This window comes from Leptodactylus fuscus, chromosome 7 (assembly GCF_031893055.1).
Source record: "Leptodactylus fuscus isolate aLepFus1 chromosome 7, aLepFus1.hap2, whole genome shotgun sequence".
Lineage (NCBI taxonomy): Eukaryota > Metazoa > Chordata > Amphibia > Anura > Leptodactylidae > Leptodactylus > Leptodactylus fuscus.
Window position 1 is genome coordinate 23,319,802 of NC_134271.1, and position 25,627 is coordinate 23,345,428.

Sequence of the window (25,627 nt, forward strand, 5' to 3'; positions counted from 1 at the left end):
GACATTGAATTATTAATATTATGTAATATTATATTACTCCATCCATATATTATAAATCCATACAGAGTGCTAGCTCTACGACGCCGATTTCTAAGAAAAACATTTTTTTGCCGTTCTCACCTATCCGAAGTGACTGGTGAAGTTTTGGGACAGTAGGGGGGGCCAAAGTCCCACTTACAACAGTGGGTGTTTCCCTCCCCTTGACCTTTCTTGAGCCCCCCTTCTTCCCCCCAGGTTCTGAGTTTTGCTGCCCCAGGTATGGGGGTCGTTTTCTTCCAGTCGCAGACGGAAGAAGGGAGCTGGTCACAGCTGCTGGACACCTGCTAGCGTCTTTGAACAGGTAAAAGGGGGGTGCAGCCCGCCGGGTAAAAATGGGGGTGATCGAATTGAGAAGGTAGAGCTGAAAAATCGTGAGATTGTTACACTTGCAGAGTAGGACCGTGAAAGGGTTAATAGTTCACACACGGATATATATGTATGTATATTAGATAGATAGATAGATAGATAGATAGATAGATAGATAGATAGATAGATAGATAGATAGATAGATAGATAGATAGAGATAGTGTGTGCATGTGAAAAACTGTTGTCATCCATTGCAATATGTTACCTGGGATCTTACACAGAACTTCACATAAATCTACTGGATTATGCAAATTCTAGATTTCTAGTCCCATAAAGTTACGTTGCAAATTCATCTCTGCTCCATCTTGTATACACTTAAAATGGCATTTTGTACCTACACCTAACAGGATTCTTTCTTCTCTGCATCTGTGTACGGCGTTGCAGTGTTAGTATGAAGATAATCCCACAGATTATCAGCCCTGGCTACCCTGATATAATACATTCCTGCCCTATATAAACTGCAGGATGATTGACATGGTGGATAGGACTGGACTGTAAAATCCTAAATATCCCATATTTATCCTCCTAAGGGCCTAATCCGCATTAGCTATATGGATTTAGATATCACCTAATAGCTCTGACTGGGAACTGATCCATATCACAAGAGGCCATACATGTCAGGTCCAATCAGGGGCCCCGATGGTCACGTGGCCGTAGGTCTAGGTACTATTTTCATGTCTCTTAACATAGACGACTGGGATAGAGTTACAGTGTGCTAATCTATTTAATGCCCCATGGGATGTGCCTACTTACGTTTCACTGTGTCCCTAGATATATACATACATATATATATATATATATATATGTATATATATGTATATATTATATACGGTATATATAAATTTCTCTTAAAACTAATAAATAATAGTAGTAAAAAATTGCATGTAGATATGATAAGCAACAACCAATATGGCCGTAGTTGTCCTTGCATGCCACTCATACTGCATTCTAGGAAAGATGGCGGCCATAATAATTGTCTGTGCCATAACGAAGAAATAGAAAATTTGGTATCTTGCCAGGAGAGGACAATTCCAGACGTCCTGTCCTGATATCTGACTACATTTGGAAAGGATTTGTGCATTGGGTATTACAATATGGCTTCTACAAAGTAGCAACTAGAGACTGTTATCTCTGTTATATGGAGACTGTTATCGCTGTTACATGGAGACTGTTATCTCTGTTACATGGAGACTGTTATCTCTCTTATATGGAGACTGTTATCTCTGTTATAGATTATTACGTGTTACAGTGTCTGTGTACATAATGAAGTGGACAGGATTCTTGGCCAGCCCTTTTTTGTTGTTGACCTCCCAGATGTTGCTCCCACCCCACCCCACCCTTTTTTTTTCGTTGAGGGTGGGATCATTCATATGAACTGTCCCACGATCAATCGATCGGCAGCATCACAGGTTCCTTTATATAATGCGTATGGCCAGCTTTAGTCATAGGAATCTGTCAGATCGATTCTAGTTAAAGTGTGACTTTTTTGGGTATTGTGTCAGGAGTTGTTTGGTGAACATTTTTATAATATACATTATAAAGCTATGTAACTTCATTGTAATCGAAAGCAGCCTGTAAAGTTCCCCGTTGAAGTGTTAAAGTTTTGCCAGAGAGAATCTGTCCTATAGATTTGTACTCTGTTCAGTCTATTGAGCTGTAGCATGTGCCAAAAAGTGGTGGTCGCCTCAAATGGCTGCATCTCTGGTTTTATACAGCCTGCCAAGATTGCTCAAGTTCCTGACTAGCTTTTTAACTAGTGTTATCTAAGGTTATACTATAACAAATCTCAGCTTTCATGTTATACTAGATTAGAACCATTTTTCTTGGTTGTAGAAAGCCAGAGATACAGCCATTTGCAGTGACCCTCCCCTTTGGCAAATGCTACAACTCTACATACAGGCAATACAAATGTGCACAGATTGCTCTGGTCAGTTAGAGTGTTGCTAGGGAGAGTTTTTGAGCCTGTTTTCTATTAAAAGAAAGTTAGATAGGTTACTTAAATATATTATAAAAAAAATTAAACAACCCCCAACACAATAGCAGATCAGTGGTTCCCGAACTGTGGGTTACAACCTCCTGGTGGGTCGAGAGCCATCAGTGGTAAATAGGTTGTGCAGTGCCACGCAACAGTCCCAATATGGCAGCTAATAAAGATTAGCTGTCGTATCGGTAGCACAGCATTGCACAGCCTATAATGGTGGGCCCAGGAGAGGCGAGTAAAAATAAACACATATATATTCACCTCTCCTGAACGTTTGGCAATGCTCAGGCATTCATCTCAGGACTCTTGTGATGTCACACACCCTGGAGGTCGGCCCGAAGGCCTGTGTTTGGGCACGCTGATGTCATAACGCTGGGTCAGTTCATCATGGCATCAACACACCACAATATGTGCCGCTGACCCCCCATGCGAATGACAGCACAAGAAACCTAAAGATGATGCGAGGTGCTACCAAGACAGTGAGAAGATGCCCAAGAGATGTGAGACGAGGAGTGTCAATGTTTGTTATCACCTCTCTTTCCCTGGGCCTCCACTTATTATACTGTGGTGTCTGAGAAGAATATGCATCAAAATGAATCTTGTGAGGTTCACCCATGTCTACGAATGTAGCTGCCCGAGGAATTATACTGTGTGGTGCCACCGTGGAGCGTTATATATTGTGTGTAGGCCACAGGACAGGAAACGGTAAAATACATCGGGCACGAGGAAGGGGGAGGTGTCACACAAATTTTGACAGTACACAAAATAGTAGACTATAAGAAAAATCACAACAGAAAGAGACAGAATACAAGTAGGAACATTTATTTTTGAAATGCAAGTACAGCAGGAGGTCCCCACCAAAATTGGGCCAGTGGCATAATTACTTTTCCAACCTTATTGGGCCGGTGGGTTCCTGTTTGTTTTTTTAAATAGGCAGTTTTTTTTACCTATCCCAGTTACCGATCCCATTCCTGCTCACAGCTGACTCCGCTTCCATATCTTCCCTCCAGGGGCCCCCACGTGTCCTATATCACGTGATCAGGAGCTGGGATTGGTAACTAAGGCCACAGCCCTGTCGCAGGAGTATTTGTTGGGCAAACCCCACGAGATACATCTCACGAGGCTCACCTAGTGGTTCAGTTTATAGAAAATACATCCAAACTGAAACTGCTATTGTTATACTCTGGGGTTTCTTCAGATAAAACCCAGTGTTACTTACCTCTCCTGGGCACCTGACCCATGTAATGTCTGTGATGTTACTAAAGTGACCTGAAGAGGGCAGGAAGGCGGACCAGAGCCCAGGAGAGGTAAGTAACACTGGTTTTTGTGTTTCCTAACCTCTCCTGGTCCTCTGATCATTATACTCTATATAAATAGTTTGTGGGTGGGGTACACCAAAAACTCAAGGTTGTGCCGAACCTGGAATGTTTGCAACAAATACCGTACAGGTCACTAGGGGACGTCATACTGTGTGCACATGGGGCATTATACAGTCTCGGGGCCTGGAAACTGGCAATATGCCATGTGGGAGTCAGCTTGAATCAAACGTTTACTATGGGGGCCCAGTCCTGCCCTCGATATGTTTAAGATCCACTATTTTAGATGAACATTTTTCTTATTAAAACACACAACAAACTAGACAGACACCATTACATATACTTCTGTATTTTATTTATAAAGCATAAAAAAGTTGTTAAAAAAGACCCCACTGTGTTTGGGAGATTTGGACATCATGTGACTTGCTGTTTTTATTCATTGCTGAGTCGGTCGGAGGACTGTATACTGATGTGTGCTATGTATTGTTGATGTTGTGCCTAAGTCCAGTTTGTACCAGCAAATATGGACCCAATTATTATTTATTGGTTTTTACATGGTTGTAATAAATCATAGGACAGGAAATACAATACCGCTGAAAGCTTAAGCAGCACATAAAAAAGTTATAAAAAAAAAAAAAAGCCCATTGAGTTAAGAAAATTGACAACTGAAGCTAGTAGATCAAAGAGTAACTATCTGCCGGCCAGGGACGCACACAGCGAGGATCCTATGGTTCAGCAGTAATAAGTTGTGTCTTTAGATAGGTCTTTAGTACTAAGTTCAGTACTTAGGCACCATGGTTTGTGGAACGGTCTTGTGTCGTGTAGCACTTTAAAGGGGTTTTCACGTGAACAATACTCATTCCCTATCCAAAGTAATGGGGAAAAGTGTCTGTGGGCAGTGGGACCCATTACCCATCACAAGAAAGTGGGACTCCAAGCCCTGTATGTGCACCGATGGATGTAGCTGAGTACAGTGCTCTGCGGGGGCGGGGCTATAGGATGCGAGTAGCAGCCGTTGCCACCAGGCCCTGGCTGCCTGAAGGGGCCCCCCAAGAGGTCCGACTGATACACATAATATAACACTATTCTAAAATGGCACCAATTTTTGCAATGGACCAAGGAGCTTCAAGTTAGTGGGACTTGGGACCCCCCGCTCTTGTGAATGGTAAGTGTCCCAACAGAATGACTCAATTATTCAATCCTATGGATAGGTAACAAGTGTTATCTGCGAGTAAACCCCTTTAATACAAAGCTCCAAAAGAACAAAAAGGCGAAAGCTCAAAAGGGTGGAGTTGCTGCGTCCGGGTTGAGAGAAGGCAGGAGGGCTCCGTAGTTCAGCATTAGAAAGAGGAGGAAGACACCATGTTTCAGCATTAGAAAGATGGGTTTTATTCCTTTTTATGACATTAATCCAGGGTTCTAGAAAAAAAATAGAAAGGGAAAAAGATCATTCATAAGAGTCCACATCTACTGATTAGTGATCCATGCAATTCCATCATCGGGAACTTTAAATACATAGTCTGGTCTACTAACACCAGTAAATAATGCAGGAGGAGCGGAGCAGATTGATATCGTTTTATTGGAATTCCTGATCTTTCTATGCATGGGAGTCCAGTAGGCGGTCCTAGGTGATTATTAGAACTTCCCAGTGGACTCCTAAGCATAGAAAGAGCAGGTTTTTAAAGGGGCTCTATCAGCAAAATCATGCTGATAGCGCCCCACATATGCGTGCATTAAAAAGGCTATTCAGGCACTGTAAATGTTAAATTAAACTAACCCCCGTTTTAAAATAATAACTTAAAAAAAGAATGTGCTCTACTTACAGAACGTGCACCCTGGGCGGGCATTCAGGGTGCGCTGTCTTCTTCACCGCCTCTTCTTCCTCTGACGTCCTCCGGTCCCGTTCTCCTCCGGCGCTTGCTCGCGGACACTAATAAAAAAAAAAAAAGTAGCCCGGGCGCATGCGCAGTAGCACGCGGCTTCTACTACAGCTACTGCGCATGCGCCCGGGCTATTTTTTTTTCTCAGTGTCCGTGAGCAAGCGCCGGAGGAGGACAGGACCGGAGGACGTCAGATGAAGAAGAGGCGTGGAAGAAGATGAAGACACACCCTGAATGCCCGCCCAGGGTGCACGTTCTGTAAGTAGAGCACATTCTTTAAGTTATTATTTTAAAACGGGGAGTAGTTTAATTTAACATTTACAGTGCTGAATAGCCTTTTTAAAGGCTATGCACGCATATGTGGGGCTCTATCAGCATGATTTTGCTGATAGAGCCCCTTTAAATAAAGGATATAGAGTCCTTTCCTGTCTGCGCAGCTCCTCTTGCTGTATAACATTATGTGGCAACTTATACACCTTAATAGCATCTGGACAGTGGTAATAGGGTGTGTGTTCCTAAACACTATAACACAGTCAGGGGCGTAACTATCAGTGGCAGCTGGCACAGGGCCGGGACATTAGGGGGCCCGGTGGCTGCTGCTACAGATTTTTATTTTTTTTTATTAAGAAAAAAGGTGGGCCATATGTCAAAAGTTCTCACAGGGCCACACCATTCCTAATTACGCCATTGAACACCGTCCAAACAGTGTCGGTACACACACCATGGTAACATCCAGATGTCCATTTTTACACACAGGAGAGGTGAAAGGTCTTCTTTAAAGGAACCATTCAAGCCACACTGACGTTATGCTTCCTACAGATCCAAGGGGGCAGTGTCTGACACAGGGAGTTTCTCTTTGGTTTACATGCCCATCATATATCACCCCTTTAGTTCTACTAGGCATAAAATTTGTTTTGCCTAGAGTCTTTGGTCTAATGTGATATTTGTAGCATTAAACAAAGACCCATTCTGTCCTCCATGATAGATTTATAGGACTTCAAACCACTAGTGTCAAATCACTGCTTTAATTAAAAAAATAAAAATTTGGGTACAACATGGTTGAGGGATCAAACAAGGTCAAATCTCAGGCCTCAAGCACATGAGATGCGGAGGAACACGAACTGCAAGTTAGGCCTGAACTATAAACCTATATTACAATATATATGTGGCTCAGCGTTGTCTCTACAGCACTCTCTTCTGGTGAAGAACGTGAAATGGCAGGTTAAGGATTAACGTCAAAAGGGACAAGAAGGTTTCGAGAAATCTGCAGTGAAAAAAAGTCTAATGTTTCAAGTCTAGTGCATGGTTACTGGTTATATAATAGGCCAACCTTTAGCTCAAGATAGTAGTTATCCGGCGTCATGGTAGACCTAAACAATTTCCACTGATGTGACCACAGCTAAAAGAAACAGAAACTTTCTTTGTTTTATATCTCAGCAGGTTCCATCATGCTGCTTACAGTGACCCCACTAGAAAATCCAGGCCCTCCTTCCCCCATTCCTCCACCAACCCCTCCAAAGCCACGTAAAGACAATGCGAAGCTTCAACGCCTTCTACGGAAAGCTGCAAAGAAAAGTGCCGCACAAACCTCTCCGACGCTGACCACCAAAACCTTCCGGTCAACTCTCTCTCCCGTCAGTGAAGCGGACTTGGAGAGTATTGAATCTGCAGCTCCACAAAAACACAAAAAACCTCCAGCCATTATCCTGCCACCACGATTTCAGATCAAGGGAGTAACCCACCGGGTACCTTCTCCTTACCCCAAACAGAAGTTCACCTTCACTGTAAGTGAGCAACAAAGTCTGAGCCAGTACCTGAGTCCTAGCCCAGTTCCCGATTCAGCTTCACCTCTCCCCTTTAGACCCACCTCCCCCAATACTCCATTCTTATATCCACCAGGAGGTAACACGGCTGATCGCTTATCACCAAGGGTCATTGCTAATAGCAGTCCAAGACCTTGCACACCAAAAGCTGTAGAAACGTCTCAAAAACAGACTGTACATCATGTCCAGATTTTAACTACCCCCACCATAATCGTACTGGAGACGAGTGAAAACGATGTAGGACCTCCTTCACCCAAAAAAGAGGAGTCTGTAAATGAAACAAAGGTTGATAGATTTTCTACACCAAAATGTGAGGACACAAAACTATCGAAGGGTTCTAATTGCCCCAAATCAATACCAGTTCGACCGGACTCCACAAACAAGCCCAGTGCTTGTAGTCCTGGTCCAGAAAATGAACCAATAAAGCCGGATTCTACATCCACCACTTCAGAGATGGCACATAAAGATATTGTAGAGGAGCCTTCCAAGGTGGTTGAAATTTCACACAATAAGTCAACGCATGATACTAGGACAACCATTGTGAGCGAGACCTCAACTACAGTCAACTCCACAGATAATCCTGATGGACAGTCAAAAGTCACTGTTAAAACGGTTCATCTTGACATCAACATTTCTTCAAAGACAACTGGACCTACCAATGTAACACCAACCACAGTAACCAATTCAGAAACGGCTCCCAAGACAGAGGCGTTAACCATCTTGAAACCACCTGAAAAACCAAAACCACCAAGAAAGAAGCCAGGTGGAGGATGGGCAAGACTTGTCAAGCACCTTGTGATTGAACCAGAAGAGCCAAAATTTCCTGAGCAACAAAAAGCAGAGGACAAAACTGGTAAATCCGTAGAGGCGCAAAAGGCAACCACTGAAGGGACTCAAGAGAGCAAATCCAACCGCGCTAACAAGATGTGGGATGCTTTACTCTACCGTATGGCTACAACAACCAAGGAGCCAGAGAAGCCAGGGCAGACCGCTCCCCCACCACTTCCTTTTTTCCGCTCCCGTTTGCCGCTTCTATTGCATCGACCTCGGTTCGATGCTAGAAAGCTAAAAGAAGCCGCAGCCCGGCCCCTGCGTAGAGTGACCGCTTTCTTCCACAGAAGAGTCGCCGATAAAACAACGCCGGGCACTTTCAACAGGACCGCATCCGGGTGGAGCATTCGAGATGAGAATGCCGAGGATGAGAAGAAAGCCATCGAGGACGATACCAAGCAGTGAGGGAATGCCATCCTTAAGACTACCCCTGACCCTCTGCATGCACGGTGTCCTCTACATAAATAATGCTCTACCCAAGCTCTTTTGTATTTCTGTATTTTATGTGTTATTGCTGTGGCTGTGTATTGGTTTCCCACATAACTCCTATGTGCATATTAACTGTTCACTCTCTGGCATGGCAGGTTCTACTAAAAATATTAATGACGGGTACAATACATAAAGATAACTGTAAGGTGGTGTTAAAGTGCACAGTCAGTCCGTAGGGGGCAACGTGCCGCACTTCAGTCTATTTTATATTCTGCATGAAAGGCCAAATTAGAAGAAAAGAAAAAGCTAAGACCATGGGTATGGAGCCTGTATAGCTGTAAGCAAAGGCCGTATGGCTCCATATGAGATCGAAGACGAGAGTCCATGTATATTAGAAGGCTCCCTACATTATATTGAGTCCTCACAAAATGGAAGCATAATATGGCCATGTACATGAAGCCTAAGGTTACTATGCAGGCTGGTAGATTATAACCAATGGTGGTGCAGCTGGAGATGGTCCATGATCGGCTATTGTTGTGGTTGTGATCATTCTACGTTTGACTTAACAGCAACCTCAAACCTTAAAAAGGGAACCTCTCACTAGGTTTTTCCTGCTCTAAAACCCTGCCACTGCTTTTACTGTAGCCCTTTCGTATTCTAAAAGTGTCCCTAAATGTAATAATAGGTCCATCAAGTCATGGTAGCCAAGCCCTACACATAGCCAAATCTGGCTTTGTGTTCCTGAAGAACAGGAGAAGTCATCTCCAGCCCCTTCTAATTCCAGCGCATGATCCGTTATCTTATAGTCACACAGTAAAACTGGAAATACTTGTATTGGGAATCTCATTTTGACAATCAGCAATGATACGGATGCAAGTACACCCAGTTTCACTGGACCAGAACTAGAAGTCAACGATAGGGTTGAGGGATTTAGAACAGCTTGAGATTGGGTACCCAGTCTTCAGAGTCATCGATCAAGCCAGGTCAGACATGTTTAGGTACTGGCCACTATGACTTTCTGCCAAGTATAAGATGGGACACCTTTAGAAACCCAAAGAGAAGAAAAACCATAAAATAAGATACTGTCAGGTTCCCTTTGAATACAACAAACCAGGCTTCATTTGCACCACTGGTTCCATTGGAGGCAACAACCTTCTTGTAGATACTTGCAGCCTCCTTGTACATGGATGTTCTTATTCCCAAACCAATGAACGTACAGGGAACATGGTTTCTGTTCTTTCCAAACTAAACCTTCCATGGTGCTCAACCACTAAATTTTAGCTGTGTCCCATCAACTGCTAAAACGCTCAAGGTTGTCCATTTTTTGCAATGGGTTAGAAGGATGAATTATAAGATTGAGAAAAGGAACGAGAGTTAAGAAAATGAGAGAGAGATAGAAAGTAAAGAAAGATGCAGAGGGATTTTTAGATTACCTCATCAAGGCTCATCCAACCGGACCTTCTCATATTTTCCATGTCCAGTTGGAACAAATTTGTATTTCGGTGTCGCACTCTGTGGGAAAGACCAAGTCAAAGGTCAGTCTGGGTGTGAATGTTTTGTTCTCCATGACGTGTTGCAGTTACCCAACATTTACATATATTATCCATCAGTGGCCACATACTCACAGATTTAATACCAGAGTTGACTTTTTTTTCATAAAATTATACAACAGGAGGCGATTCCAAAGTCTCCATAGGGGATGGTAAACCTGGATTGGTCATTGTCTTGTAATGCACCCTTGACCATGCTACTGCTTTGGGACCCCAAGAGAGAGAATTTGGGTCCAATTTTTGTTGCTGCAATACGGTTTGCTACTAGCTAGCGAGAACCTGTACTGGATTCTCCATAGAAAATGCATTGAAAGCAATGGGTGGAAAATTGGTCCGAGTGGTAAAAAGGGACCCAAACAGTAGCAACATCCGGCAGCATTATTGGGGGATCCATCTTAACATCTATTATGGGACCCCCTCTATTCTATAGACGCCATTGGTTTGAGGTCAGCCCACTTGACTTCTACAACTGGGTAGGCTTAAAGGCCTAGTTATGGCAACAAAGATATAGGATGCTGTTAACACAGGTTAGATGCATCCCAAGGCGTTTTCAGAGGGGTATCGGCCATGTACAACTTACGTTTTGTAAGTGATGTCTCAATCTGTGCATAAGTTTACCGGTTCTGGTAAGTGGAGCCTTTTGAACCCGCTCCGTAATAATTCTAATACTTTATAATAAATGTTATATTTGCTAAATTAATAAAAATCTAAAGTAATACAACTTTCTGCCTTTCTAAATATCACAGATACAATTCAGATGTACGGTGAACCATATGGACAGGTCTATATGGAAGGTTTACCTTATTACTCTGTACTGACTTGGTGTTCTGCTCCCATAAGCTCTTTTTGCTGAGGACTTCTCCTGGTCTTACCTCCTACAATACAAGGATAAAGGTAACAAGTGGTCACCAATAATCCTGTCTCGATATACATATACTCAGATGGGAGTAAAAAATATAACTTACTGTGACTTTTGGACACCCGGCTTGGCCGTCTGGATCAGATTTCCCTTTACCCCACTGGTTGATCATCTCCGATACACCAATGTTTATACCTTCTGTGTCCTATATAATATAATGGATTAACAGTTGCTCGGATATCACTATCAAGATCGTTATCTCTTACATTATGGTGGCTCTTCACAGGACCAAATGGTAGATCTCACCACCTATAGGCCTCATGTCAGTATGGCTTCTATAACATGGAAGTCTACCGCATGGCTGAATTGCAAGGTAGACAAATATCTACCCTATTGTTTGGGTCAGAGACTGCAGGTAAGATGACAAATTCTGTGTCTTACTCTCGTTAACCATGGACAAAAACTTTCCAAACAATGAAAACCCCTCTTAGATTGGCCAAACCGTTATATTTGTGAAAGTGGAGCCTGATGGGGCAAAAGGCTGAGAGGTCTCCAACTATAATGAGCAGACGTAAGATCCAAGTCAACTCATCTATATTTACCCTGAAATTAATCCCCACGGCCCAAGGTTTTCTGATGGTTCCCATCATAAATGGAAGATGGTCACCTGATCCTATGAAGCTTTGAGCTGGAATCTCACCATAAAACATTATATGAGTAGCTAATGCTCAAAGCTAAGGTAAGTTCTCCCTGGGAATGAGAAGATCTACATGACCTTCTGCCAAGATAGTTGGGTGAAATAATCTTATCTTGGGGTGGCCATATACCTTCAATAACTGATGACCCGAACTAGATTTTCCACCCAAACCCCTAAACACATGAAGCTTAGCACGGTATTCAGAATGAATAGGAGAACAAAGCATCAGCATCGACAGATGATGGGTCTAGAGTTGGGACATATCAGTTAGTTGGCCAGGACTGCCAATAGGTGGATTCGGCTAGAGTATATACATCTGAACCTATATAGATCCCCACACAATGAAGAAACTATAAGTCCTTATATAACGGTTACCTTGGAAGGTGATAGCTTGGATGCTGTGGTGACCTCTCCTGACTCCCACAGATTCTTCTTGTTTGCCACTGCATCTGCAGGACTCAGCAGTTCTAAAGATGGCGTCCGAACCAAGCGGCCTGTCTTAGTGGAGGTCTATGGAGGAAATATAAGGAAACATAACTAGAAAAAAAACAAGTGCACTAACATCCCTGGTATATAACCTATACGTTCCATACCTCTATAGCATGTGTGTACTGCTCCAAGCGATCATCGATCTTGTTTATTGGGAGAGGTGGCTCGCTCCTCTTAATACTGTTGCTGTAGGTAAGAAGGTGAAGTGGATATCAAAAGAAGGTGCATAGTGGAAGAAAAGAGACCACAAGGTCACTCAGAAAAGACTGACAAGACCAGAAAACTGCCAAAACATAATCATACAATTGCTGCATGAACGTGCGATGAAGTGTCCATATGATAGAGATATATATAGCGCCTAAATAACAGGGCTGTGGAGTCGGAGTATTATACAATTAAGGTTTGTTTGCATATTTACTTTCTTCTTAGGAAGTCAATGACTATACCACTTCAATCTCACAATGGCTGTCAGCCATTTATGAAGGAGTTGGCTTTAGGCCTTGGAAAGATTTAGGAGTTGGAGATGGAGTCAGTGGTTTGGCCCATCAAATCCGCAGCCTTGCGGTAGGAGGACACATACAGTGCCTAAGAAACATCAAATGGAGATGGTCTGTGCTGCATACGGTATGGACAGAGGGGCGCAGTGGGATTATTGCCTAATGGGTGCCTATGGTTATACTTTATCCCAATATCTTTACAACCAAAAATATTCCTCTACAGTAAAGATACTATAAGTGATTACTAATACATAGACCTTGGGAATCTACCACCTAAGTATATTCAGCCGCCACCACCATGTTACAGAGGCAGGACTTTAGGTGGGGCAATACTTAAGAAGGACAGGTCATAGACGTTGAGGATCAACATGGCGTGAAGCAGACCGGAGACAAAGGTAAAGTCAGTATTTGCACGGCATTCGTAATTCATGGGAACATCACAATATAGTTATTTACAGTGGCCAGATTTACCTCTTCTGGATGGAACGGTTCAGAACCTCAGCTCTTTCAGTAACCTGGTAATTGAGAAGACAAAAATTAGGCTGGGCCTGTTTAGATATAACTATACATATAGAATACAGAATATTGTGCTTATATTTCTACCCCGAGATTCCCACCATACATTTTCATTTTCCTAATGGATGTACCCCCAATGGCGCCAGGTTCACACTAGTGTTTGGGTTTCCGTTCTTCGGATCTGCAAAACGGAAACCTAATCTGCTTAAAAAGTGGTTACCTGCGGAATCCCACAGACTATAATAGGGGCCACCTGGTTTCCCCGAAATCGGTGGAGAAAGGGGGACAAGTCCCCGAACAGCTACCCAACACAAGTGTGACCACAATCTTAGATAGAAGTGTAGATTCAGGGCGGTGAGACTTCTGGTTAGACAAAGCATCCAAGACGATTCCACTTCAAGAGTCTTTGGGTTGCTCCGGTACAGCTAATACCTCCACGGCTATGCCCCGATGGGACCCTTGTCCATGTGTGGCCAGTGTAATGTAATAATACTCACCGTAATATTGGAGTCTTCGTCCTCGCCATCGCTGATCACTAACTGCCTTTTCTTTTCTTCGGGCTCCCATCTCTCACTGTGTGACTCTCTCTGTATCATAAGTCAAAGAATACAAGCGACATATCAGTACATGACGCCATTACAGAAATATAATGGGTTATTCATCTATGGAGAACGCTTATGGCTAACACGAATACTTGGCCTAGTCTGTTGTGGACGTGCAAGCTATAACTATTCCAAATAATACATACTGGATCGGAGAGATTACTAATATAGTCTAATAAGGGACTTGATGCACATCCCCTGGAGCTGAAAAGTTCTTCCAAAAGCAGAAGATGTTGGGTTGAGTCTCAAGAACCAGCGACGACAACCAACAGCTGGGGCTTATCTGTAGTGACTGCAATGCTAAGGGTACCGTATAGCCAGACTGGACCGTTCTGATTAGGGTATGAGATTAGACACAAAGGTGTTTGGGCCGACCTGGTCATTGTAAGGCTCAAAAGTATATTCCTGTCTTCTTCCTTGCTCGAGGTTTTGAGCGTCTTCTCTTGGATATGGACTTGGGGATCGGTTCTCTTCTGCGTTATCATACTCTCTAAGGGGAGAAACAAAAGAGTTAAAAAGAAATGAGGAATAATAAAAATTCACATTGTATCTTAAGGCGAAGACCCAGAGTGGGCTGCAGCGAAAAAGCGTTGCGGTGACGCATCACGGTTTATCCCGCAGCGCTTTTCATAAAGGGTCCACAGAGTTTTCCTCTCCGGACTTTCTGCTTCACTTGTACTTGTAAGGAAAGTGCCAGCGTTTCCATCGGTATAATTGACATGTTGCGATTTCCAAAAACGAAACGGTTTTGGAAATAGCAGCGTTTATGTTACGTGTATTTTTCAGCAACACGTAGATGAGATTCACAAGTATCCCCGTTGCAGAGACTGTAAAACACTGCGGCCAAACCATGCGTTTATAACACGCGAGATTAAGCCCCCACGTTGCGGAAACTCAGCTTTTTTTTGTTGCAGATTTTGCAAGCCAAAACCAGGAGTGGAATGAGCATAAGGTAGAAGTATAAGTACGTCCTATATAATTCCCATTACTTTTGTAGCCATTCTTAGCTTTGGCTCAAAACTGCAGCAAAATCTGCAACAAAAAAAAGCTGCGTTTCAGCAATGTGGGGCCTCAGCCTAAAGGAGTTTTCCAGGATTAAAACACTGATGACCGACCATAGGATAAGTCACCGATATTAGATCAACAAGGGTCCACCAGCATGGATCCCTATGGGTCAGCTATTTAAAGCCATTGCCTCCACTTCACAGGCCATATGATGTTATACTCAGTGATCACATAGCCCATTCATAGCTCAGTCCCATTCAAGTGACTACCACAGCCGCTATACAATGTGCGGCACTGTAGGGGTCCCGGCTATCAGCCCCCTAATGATCTAATAGTCATAACCTGTCCCCAGGCTACAAAAACAAAAAATTGGCAACAGCACCAATAAGAGTACTGCAAATAAAATACATAAAATGCATTTTTTGGTTATCATATAAGCCCATCCTCCAGCAACAAGGCGCCCGTTGTTAGACGCGACCCTACATTACCGCTCTCTTGGTGTTGGCGAGTGTACTTGAGCCATATTATGTTTAGCATACACCACAAATGGTCTCCTGTCTCTGAGCCTGGGCCTCCAAATGAACGAAGGGGAATGTGCTTTACCCATATCATGCTTTAATTAAATTCAGCCTTGGTTAGATGGGTGGCGTGCACAACCAAAATGGAGTCAACCCCACCCCCAAATGCACAGTGCAACAAACACACAGACATGGTCAGCACTGGCAGACAATACGAAGAGTATGTGCAGGTGCCATGACTGCAATAGAGAGGCAAATGTAAAAAAACTTCAGTCCCTGAAAACCCCTTTAAGACCCCATAGATCTTTTTTAGACACCATTTTCCTTACTGCACAGACTGCAGACATGATCTGCAAACTAGAGTCTTATGGTACGGCTCCTACATGTATAAAGTACCAGTGCACAACTCATTACTGTTTCTTCTAAATCCATATAGTGTCATTCCTCTGTTATTCTTCCTGGAAATGCATGAATAAACTAAGAATTAAAGATTCTTCTTGTAAAGTAAGTCATGTTCCTACAAACTGAAATCATTGTCAGGATGTGTAAGGAAGAACCCAGGAGACAATGGGGCTATCAATTTATTCATACATTTCCCGGAGGAATAACAGAGGAACAGCACAATGCAGAGTTCCTAAGAAACCGTGTGTCAGCCTATAAGCAGAACATGTACCTTGTTTCCCACTGGTTGGAGGAGACGATTAGTTTCTCGGATGTATTATCATCATGGCGGCTATAGTCATAATTGCAGGGATCTGCTTCATCATTCACCTGGAAAAATAAAGAGGTCAGCGAAATTAAAAAATTTGCAAATCTCAGAAATATTTTGCAAATATATCTGATACTATAGAGACTGTATTAAAAGTGCAGTGTAGGCAATCACATATAGAAGGATATATCAGGGCAGATTCTTGAAGACTGGGTTTACTCACACCAGTCTTCATAGCCCCGGAGCATGTGGGTGCACCTAATACATGTCAAGGTGCACACCACCCCGTACCACCCCAAGCACAGGCCTCAGCAGTGACCCCAGGCAAATGATGTCACTGAGGAGGTTGAGAGAGAGCCCCAGGAACCACAAAAAGACCCGAAACAGGCAAGAAAACATAGGTATGAAGATATTTTATTTTTTTTCCCCCTTCCCTGGGCCTTCCCTTATTATACCTTGAAGAGACCCTGGAGTATAATAATGTCACTTTCACTTTGACATAACTTTGACTGTCTTTGCCATAGAGAGCTAGTCATTAGATAGATAGGTAGTTCTACACTATGTTTTATACATAGGTTCCTAGTAGCCCTGACAGTGTTATACACTATGTTTTATAGATAGGTTCCTAGTAGCCCTGACAGTGTTATACACTATGTATTATAGATAGGTTCCTAGTAGCCCTGACAGTGTCATAAATTATGTTTTATAGATAGGTTCCTAGTAGCCCTGACAGTGTCATACATTATGTTTTATAGATAGGTTCCTAGGAGCCCTGACAGTGTTATACACTATGTATTATAGATAGGTTCCTAGGAGCCCTGACATTGTTATATACTATGTTTTATAGATAGGTTCCTAGGAGCCTTGACAGTGTTATACACTATGTATTATAGATAGGTTCCTAGGAGCCCTGACAGTGTCATACACTATGTTTTATAGATAGGTTCCTAGGAGCCTTGACAGTGTCATACACTATGTTTTATAGATAGGTTCCTAGGAGCCTTGACAGTGTTATACACTATGTATTATAGATAGGTTCCTAGGAGCCCTGACAGTGTTATACACTATGTTTTATAGATAGGTTCCTAGGAGCCTTGACAGTGTTATACACTATGTATTATAGATAGGTTCCTAGGAGCCCTGACAGTGTTCTACACTATGTATTATAGATAGGTTCCTAGGAGCCCTGACATTGTTATATACTATGTTTTATAGATAGGTTCCTAGGAGCCTTGACAGTGTTATACACTATGTATTATAGATAGGTTCCTAGGAGCCCTGACATTGTTATATACTATGTTTTATAGATAGGTTCCTAGGAGCCCTGACAGTGTCATACACTATGTTTTATAGATAGGTTCCTAGGAGCCTTGACAGTGTTATACACTATGTATTATAGATAGGTTCCTAGGATTCCTGACAGTGTTCTACACTATGTATTATAGATAGGTTCCTAGGATTCCTGACAGTGTTCTACACTATGTTTTATAGATAGGTTCCTAGGGGCCCCGAGAGCTTTTTGATGTTTTAGGCTAATTTCAAGTGTGGTTTGCACCAAACTTGTTCGCCCAAGTCTTATACCCGAGTCACCCAAACCCGATAAGAAACTGATCCTGAGATGTTCACCCATCCTTACTTATTCCCCTGCAGCATTCCAGCACAGCTACATCCATACATTTTTGGAAGCTGTCATGTGATCCCACTCTAAAAGCGTGGTAGATGAGGAACCATTCTGCTGGCCCAGAAGATTTAACTATACTAGTGGGATGCCTGTAGGTCACCACTTGAAGGAGCATCCCTGATGTTCACAAATATGTTGTAAGCTATAGAATTATGAAACTCTACTGATACACACTGTCTGTCTCTGTGAGTGCTGAGTGCAGAATCTTCTGTTCATTCTATAACATTCAGCTTCAGATTGCCTGCTGTATGATAGATGTCTCCTTGTAAGTGTGAATTAGGATGGGACTGCTTTAGGAAATCCTCAGAAGGAAATATGCCAGGAGCTAATGAGGCAGATATGTGGCAAATCAACTAAAGTAGACTTCACTATATAGGCTTACAATTGTTGGAGCGCGTCTTAATTTTGAGTGTGCTGTTGAGATTGTGTTGTTCAGTTTGAGTTTTAGATGTGATAGCTTAATAGAACTGGCGTCAATCGTGTACATACAATTTAACCCTCCGCTATTCTCTACTAGACATGGCATGTATTTAGAAGAAATACCTCAGCTGCTTCATAGCGAGAAGTTCCTTCATCTTCTTCCTCTTCTGCTTTCGGCTGTTGATCTCCAACGTCTTCCTCTGTATTTTCTACCACTCTGCTCTGTTCTTCCATGTGTGTTAATTCTTCTCTTTCTTCTGTGGCCTGAGCCGCTCCTTGCAGCTTTCTCTGCTCCAATTTCTGTGACCAGTCACTAAATCCCTCATCTTCCTCATTCTCCCAGCGTCCAGCAGGCTTCAGTCCCACACTAAGGATAAGAATAGAATAATGTAGTTGGGAATATCACCAGAGATGGTGGTCTGTTGTCCCCATCAGAAGTGTCTATGATATACCCAAGGATGGAAGAACGTTGCCTGGATGAGACCTAGATCTCCACTTCTAGCCCACTATAAAAACTCACTGGGTCCACAATGTATATTAGGTAGTCTAACAACTTTGTATTACTGCAGGTCTTTGGTTCTGTAACTCACTACATGTGACCGTAGCCTTAAAGGGATTCTATCATTGGAATGACAGGGGTTGTCCCCTGTGCTGTCCGAAGACTCTCCAGCGACACCTCCATCTTCTTCTCCCGACTGCCTATTTGCCATGTCCTCAGCCGCGTTTCCAGCCGGAAGAGCCGACTATGCATGTCCATCGGCCGTTTTCCTGTGGCCGTACGGATCCTCGTGTAAGGCGCCACAGGAAAATGGCCGACGGACATGCGCAGACGGATGAAGAAGCAGCTGATCACACGGCGAAGAGGCGGTTGGGAGAAGAAGATGGAGGCATCACTGGAGAGTCTTTGGACAGCACAGGGGACACCCCTGCAATGCTCCTCTGAGAAAAGATATGCAAATTAGCACTCTAAAAAAAAAAAAGAGTTCTGTCTCTAGCGCCACCTGTTGGAAGGCAAGAATCCTATGAGTCAATGCCTGACCTTTTAAAACAGTCCTTGGGACAAAACTTAGATGTAAGTGATTGGTTTGGTTTACATCCTACTGTTTCAAGACCTGTTTTAGGCTAAGGCCCCACGTTGCCAAAATGCAGCTTTTTTTAGTTGCAGATTTTGTTGCGTTTTTTTGAACCAAAGTCAGGAGTAGGTTGACCAGAGGGTAAAAGTATAAGAGTTTCCTATATATTCCTCATTCTTTTTGTTAACACACCTAAATTTGGCTCAAAAAACACAGCAAAATCTGCAACAAGAGTAGCTGCGTTTTGGCAACATGGGGCCTTAAAGGGTTAGACATTGACTTATAGGAGTGTTGCCTTCTAATGGGTGGCTCTAGAGGTAAAAGTCGAAAAAGTAATGATTTACTTTGAAATGAGTTGAGAATGGACTGAAAAGTTTTTGGGTGGCTCTTCACAGCTACGCCTTGCACAAATCTGCTTGGTTGACGGGTCCCTTTCTATATACACATGAGGGAGAGACCTGTCAATCTAGCGGAACCAGCGGGAGCCAACCCTACCCGACTACTTTCTAATCCATGTTTTCTCTGTAATGCTACAGCCTAGCTGTTTGTAACAAGGGAACCTGTCAGGATATAGATGCTGTGCCAGTTCATGAAACGTGAATCTCTTGACAGGTTCCCTTTAAATGAGAATCCATCCTCCATACTGTATACACTTACACGCCTCAATAAGCCCCCAAAAGCAATTCACAAATTCCTTTGTAGGTTTTTTCTTTTTCCATGTGAGGGTCCTTTATTTCCTTTATGGTCCTTTATGGACACATTTCTATATGGATGATGAAGAATGCGACGTGACTCACTGTGTGAATACATGTCATTATTCCGAGGCTAGAGACATGTGTGATTCATGGTCTAACTCTATACATAAAGAACGTAAGACACAGCCCGAGGTCACATTCTGATCTCTTTACATGGACTTAGTAACACTGCTGTCATGTGGGGAGACATACCGTATATACTCGAGTATAAGCCGATCCGAATGTTGGGAGACATACATTATCTAAGAACATTGGCAATCAATAAATTGTACAAAAAATTGGTTTTATGTGTTTTATGCCTGAACATTGTTTACCTATGGAAGCCGAAAACCCTTATAGACCTAAGGCCTGGTTCACAATCTGCGTTCGGTAATCCGTTCACGGAGTCCGCATGGCGAACAGAATACCAAACACTTTGACAAGTGGTGAGCAATGACAGCACACGGACCCCATAGACTATAATGGGGTCCATGTGATTTCCACGCAGTCTCCACCTGAGTCCATGAAGTACTTTCGGTCATGCAAAGGCCATGCGGAAAACACACGGACCCCATTATAGTCTATGGGATCCGTGCGCTTTCACTGCTCACCGCTTGCCAATGCGTTCGGTATTCCGTTCGGGTGGTCCCTATGCGGACTGCCCGAACGGAATACCGAACACAGATGTGAATCAGGCCTAAGACTTTTTACAGCTGAGGGTATGTGACAATGGTTTTGAGTCACGGCAACTTTATATAAGCCTAGACTTTTTCCTTATGGATGGAAATATCCATCATATCCTCCACCACAATGAGTAAATGGGCCCAAGTAGCGGGTTGCAGCAAAATTGTGCTGTGGGAAAAACCAAGGCAGCAACCCACTGGGATTTTTCCTGCACAGAAAGTCCACAGAGGTTGCGGTCTGTCTGCTTCCAGTATATCTATAGGGAAACCGCCAGCGTTTTCGTAGGTATACTTGACATTCTATGATTTCCAATTGTAGCGTGTTCACCACGCGTTTTGTGTGGATAGGATTCGCTAGAATTGCATCCACTTTGCAGGCGTAAAATGTATACATCTCGTGGAGCCCTGGCTTCAGGATTTGGAGAAACCATGATGTCCCTTGGAGCCTTATTAGGATTTCTCTGGATGACACCAACCGAATAACCGGTCTTCAGTAATTATAGTAGAATAAGATCCTTGATAATAACAATATTTCCTATTTTTTGTAAAAAAAATACCCTAAAGCTAGAAGAGTAATATGGAGTACACTCACTGTTCCTCGGATGGCGAGCAGGTCTCCTCATTCACGTCCTCTGGAGACTGCCCCTCACTGCCCAGCTGGTACTGCTGCTGCCTTTCCCTTCTGCGCCGCTCCCTTGCAGCCTCCTCTTCATCTTCTACGCTCCATTGGGTGGTCAGTCTACAAAATTAAGAACGCAATCATAAATAATCCAAAAAATTGCCAATATTCATTCGCTAACCATAGCATGAAGCTCTCCTAGGAGAACCAGTGATGACTACTTGTTCATTTCTTCCTTCCAGACTAGAAAACTGGACCTACTCCCTTAATTTTGACCTTAAGATCCCAGCCGTAGGTGTGGACATCGGGAATTGAGATTGGCAGCTAGACAGCGGCGACTTTAGATGTGCCCCCGCCACACCCTATCCCCTCCCAGGAATGTGTGACTTCTGGCATTGTACACATATGTCTTCACACGCTTCTGCATCTTGCTGACCTCTGACCGTAACATCAGGGGGGGCTTACAATACACCCCCATTATGATATCATGGTTCTGCTAGCATGACACATGTTTCTATGGGGAATATAGCTTTATTACTCAATGTAGCAGAGCTGGGAGTGTAAGACGCAGAATCGTGTCATTTGGCACGACTTCTCATGCTAATATATTGAAAGGTTAAAGGAACGGACTGACATGAAACCATCTGTATCTTCTTATTTACCACCACTGTCCTAGACAACCAATGCAGCCGTCACCAAATAATAGGCTTTTATATTACAAAATGTAGGACTGGTCCACCAAAGGACAAGAGGATCCTCCATTGGGGCCACAATGGAGTCAAAGAGGTGAATAGGCTCCTGACATAGCAGTTGAATGGTTTTTCCCAAGATGGCAACTTATCACTAATCCATATGATGGGTCACAAGTGCCTGATTAATGGAGTGGGGGTCCCATGTCCCCATTAGAATGAAGTAGTGGTCAAATATATGCTCCATTCCAACTCTATGGTGCACTCGGCCATCTTTGTCAGTCCCTTACTTAACCATCACTTCATTCAATGATTAGGAACGTATCACCTTATCTCCTATGGATAGGTCATAAGTTCTTATTTTGGGTCATGGCAGACCTGCCCGGGTCAAAAGGGCAAAAAAAAAATTGGAAACCACATCACTGTAGTATAGGACACCTTGAAACGGGCATAAGTATGTGCGGGGTAAGCGGGTCATTATGTTGTAAGGCAAAAATAATGAAATGTGTCAACAAAGATTAATAGGGTAGGTCATAAACCCTAACAGATAGACTGATCATCCAGAGGACACCCCCAAGCTGACACCCCACCCATATCCTACGCTATTGCCCATTGACCTGTGTCCAACATAAACATGTTCACTTGAGATGCGCCATCTGTAAAGTTCAGCTCCATTGGGTCACGCCGTAATATTTTTGTGGTAAACATTATAACCATAGTAATAAGTTTGTCTTATAACCACACCAGCTACGTTCTGGGGGGGGGGTGGAATTGCATTGTGTGTCCATATGACTAAATCTTTATGTCTATGGTCTAGTTTAGATCAATTGCGTTCATCCATGGCTTGGTTACACACAGCCATGCACCGATGTAGATTAATGGGATTATAGTGATCCTAGAATCCGTTCCATCTGACTTGCTTGTAATGTCCCCGTCCCATCATCAGGACTACATAGCAATGGTGATTCGAAGGCACTTATAAATAATTCAGGGATGGTTTGCGAGGATGGAAGCATTTTCCCCTAGGCAAGATACTTGCATACAGCTCCTAATGACATCCATATAATTATGGCTACCCATTGGATTGAAGACTTCATCACGCCATGTGCACTCCATCTAACACTTATCATAGTGTGCGGTGAAGAGCGGATCACTGAAAAGTCTCCAAGACATTTATCATTGATATCCTAGAGAGCTGACAAAGAGATTATGGATGTCTAAACAGACGCTCCAGTGTCACTCCATCCAACAATCCAGTCGTGAATTATGGCTCGCAAAATCGAAGGCGCGTTGCCAGACGTTACTGAAAGATTCCAGAACACGTGATGATACAGCCTATAAAATACATATGGTCTATAATCTATCCCTGGAACAGATCGACAGCTTGTATCGTGACCATGATTCAATAGGTTCTTCCTTCATCCTACAACCAAACCATAACAATACGCCCCACCCTATAAGCCGGCTGTATCTATAAACCCAATGCCTATATGTCCAGATCTTGGCACATGACCACCACCTCGAATTCCTTTACATCCTCCTCACGTCTTCGCACTTGTATTCTTCCTTCCTACGCTCTTGTATTTCCTCATTATCTCCAACAACATGTTGTTTCCCAAGCTCAGAACTAAATTCCTTCTCAGCCCATTCATTCTACCCCTGCTGTGAATGAACTGCAGCCACTTCATTACATACAATAGCACACCACACACTATTACTGGGCTGCTCGGAGGGGTATTGTCCTCTTCTCCTTTACCTGAAACCTCTTCAGATTTTACAGCTTTCCTGCCTTGACCTTACTTTAAAGCCTCTAACCATCTACAATACGATATTCTTCACAAAATAACCTCCAATGGCTTTAAACCCATCAACGATACCCTACAATTCTGAGTCATTTTTGCTCATCCACAATGGTCTACTGAATACTCTCGGCAATTATGGTCAACGGGTCAAGATTCACGATTCATTAGACTATAAGCAACTGACTATTAGTATTAACAAAACAGCTACAGTTTGGAACATCAGATACATTATCAAAGGGTGCGATAAGTAATAAAATTATAGGTTGGATTGGTACCAATGACGATGGAATTATAGATTAGATTGGGGCCATAGAGGATAGAATTATAGTTGGATTTCTATGATAGAATTATAGGTGAGATGATAGAATTGTAGAATGAATTGGCATTGTAGATGATACAACTGAATACAGCATTGATATTATATATGTTACAATTATAGATTGGATTGGTACCATAGTTGATACAATTATAGAATCGATTGATACTGGTATCGTAGATGATACAACCGAAGACAGGATTGGCATCATATATGTTACAATTATAGGTTGGATTGGTACCAAAGATGATACAATTCTAGAATTGATTGATACTGTAGATGATTGGTATCGTAGATGATACAACTGAATATAGCATTGGTATTATATATAACATTATAGGTTGGATTGGTACCAAAGATGATACAATTATTGTAGATGATTGGTATCGTAGATGATACAACCGAAGACAGGATTGGCATCATATATGTTACAATTATAGATTGGATTGTTACCAAAGATGACACAATCATCATTCGAAGGGATCAAAGTTGGACGTATCATAAGAATAGTCACATCCGTGGTCAGATGTACTCACTTGAGTAGATTCTGTAGATTCTTCTTGCTTGAGTCTCTTCTCAGGAGGGAGGTGGACATCCTTGCCTAGTCCAATGTGTTCCTAATTGTCTTTCTCTGCTTATCCTTTGTATCCAGATCTCCGTGACCCCCTCCCACTCCTCACCTTCCCACTACCAGCCCCTCTATGATCAGTGGCTCTCAGTTGAGCAGTCTCTCCTGGTTCATTGTTCCTCAGCCCCTTCTTCTCTTCTTCTCCCGAGCCTTGCGCTCCCGTCTCCCTTTCTCAGGAAGTTTCAGCAGCTGCCTGCCCTCCTTTTGTTTTCCAGGCTTGCTCTCCCTTTTTCTCCCCCTCCTCCTGTGTTGGGAAGTCAGGGGGAGATGATATGAGGTAAGAGGAAGCAGGACCCTCCCTGCCCCAGTGTTTGGGGAGGAGGGGGTGACAATATGTCTCTGTATCTCCCCCTCAGACACTCTCAGGGGGAGTCCCTGTATCACAGCAACTGTATTTTCCTAGATACTTGGCCATTGCTGTGGCTGTGAAGGATTCTCATTTTCTCAGCTCGGTATTGTCTCTTTTATGTCTTTTATGCAGCGATTTCTCTCGCTTTTCCAGTCCCTACTAGATTAGACATATGGCCGCGCTGACACATTCATACTATTGTTCTTCCTCTTTTACGTCGTTTGTAAGACATTTGTTGTTTTTCTCCTTTGCAATGAATCAGAGACCACACACATTTCACTCAGAAATTGGTATATGAAAAATAGTATAAAAAACATGGAATCATTTTTATAGCACCAACATAGACTGGCGCTTCACAATCCGGAAGGTACTGACAAACCAAGTAATAACTCAGTCCGCAGGTAAAAGTGCCGGCATTGTACGTGAGCCCACCATGTTACTGGCAATGGGGGGTTAAATTAGATTTCTACTCCATTGGCCATTCTTGTCTACTTCTCTATACACATGCACACTCGGCTTGGGCCTA

General features: G+C 43.0%; 2 protein-coding genes across 4 annotated transcripts in view; one reads left to right on the forward strand and one right to left on the reverse strand.

Annotated features, from left to right (window-relative positions):
* Positions 1-232: 232 nt before the first annotated feature.
* Positions 233-10,936, forward strand: PRR33 (proline rich 33). Of its 2 annotated transcripts, none has more exons than XM_075281387.1 (2): positions 233-340; positions 7,020-10,936. In XM_075281387.1, the coding sequence occupies exon 2, from the start codon at positions 7,031-7,033 to the stop codon at positions 8,639-8,641; it is 1,611 nt and encodes a 536-aa protein (XP_075137488.1). In that variant the 5' UTR covers positions 233-340; positions 7,020-7,030; the 3' UTR covers positions 8,642-10,936. The 2 variants fall into 2 exon arrangements, with proteins under 2 accessions (XP_075137488.1, XP_075137489.1); XM_075281388.1 differs by having other exon boundaries at positions 253-340; positions 7,023-10,936.
* The window catches only part of LSP1 (lymphocyte specific protein 1), a 46,222-nt gene continuing 24,650 nt past the window's right edge, over positions 4,056-25,627 (reverse strand). Inside the window, exons 1-13 of one of the 2 annotated variants that reach the window (XM_075281395.1) lie at positions 24,661-25,010; positions 21,291-21,437; positions 18,332-18,575; positions 16,072-16,169; positions 14,251-14,365; positions 13,771-13,860; positions 13,229-13,272; positions 12,365-12,446; positions 12,147-12,281; positions 11,181-11,279; positions 11,016-11,090; positions 10,099-10,177; positions 4,056-5,121 (exon numbers count right to left, since the gene is read on the reverse strand). In XM_075281395.1, the coding sequence (XP_075137496.1) occupies positions 10,103-10,177; positions 11,016-11,090; positions 11,181-11,279; positions 12,147-12,281; positions 12,365-12,446; positions 13,229-13,272; positions 13,771-13,860; positions 14,251-14,365; positions 16,072-16,169; positions 18,332-18,575; positions 21,291-21,437; positions 24,661-24,719 (1,263 nt within the window). In that variant the 5' untranslated portion in view covers positions 24,720-25,010 and the 3' untranslated portion in view covers positions 4,056-5,121; positions 10,099-10,102. Of the gene's footprint in view, positions 5,122-10,098; positions 10,178-11,015; positions 11,091-11,180; positions 11,280-12,146; positions 12,282-12,364; positions 12,447-13,228; positions 13,273-13,770; positions 13,861-14,250; positions 14,366-16,071; positions 16,170-18,331; positions 18,576-21,290; positions 21,438-24,660; positions 25,011-25,627 lie in introns of those variants that run through there. The other variant, XM_075281393.1, reaches the window with a different exon arrangement.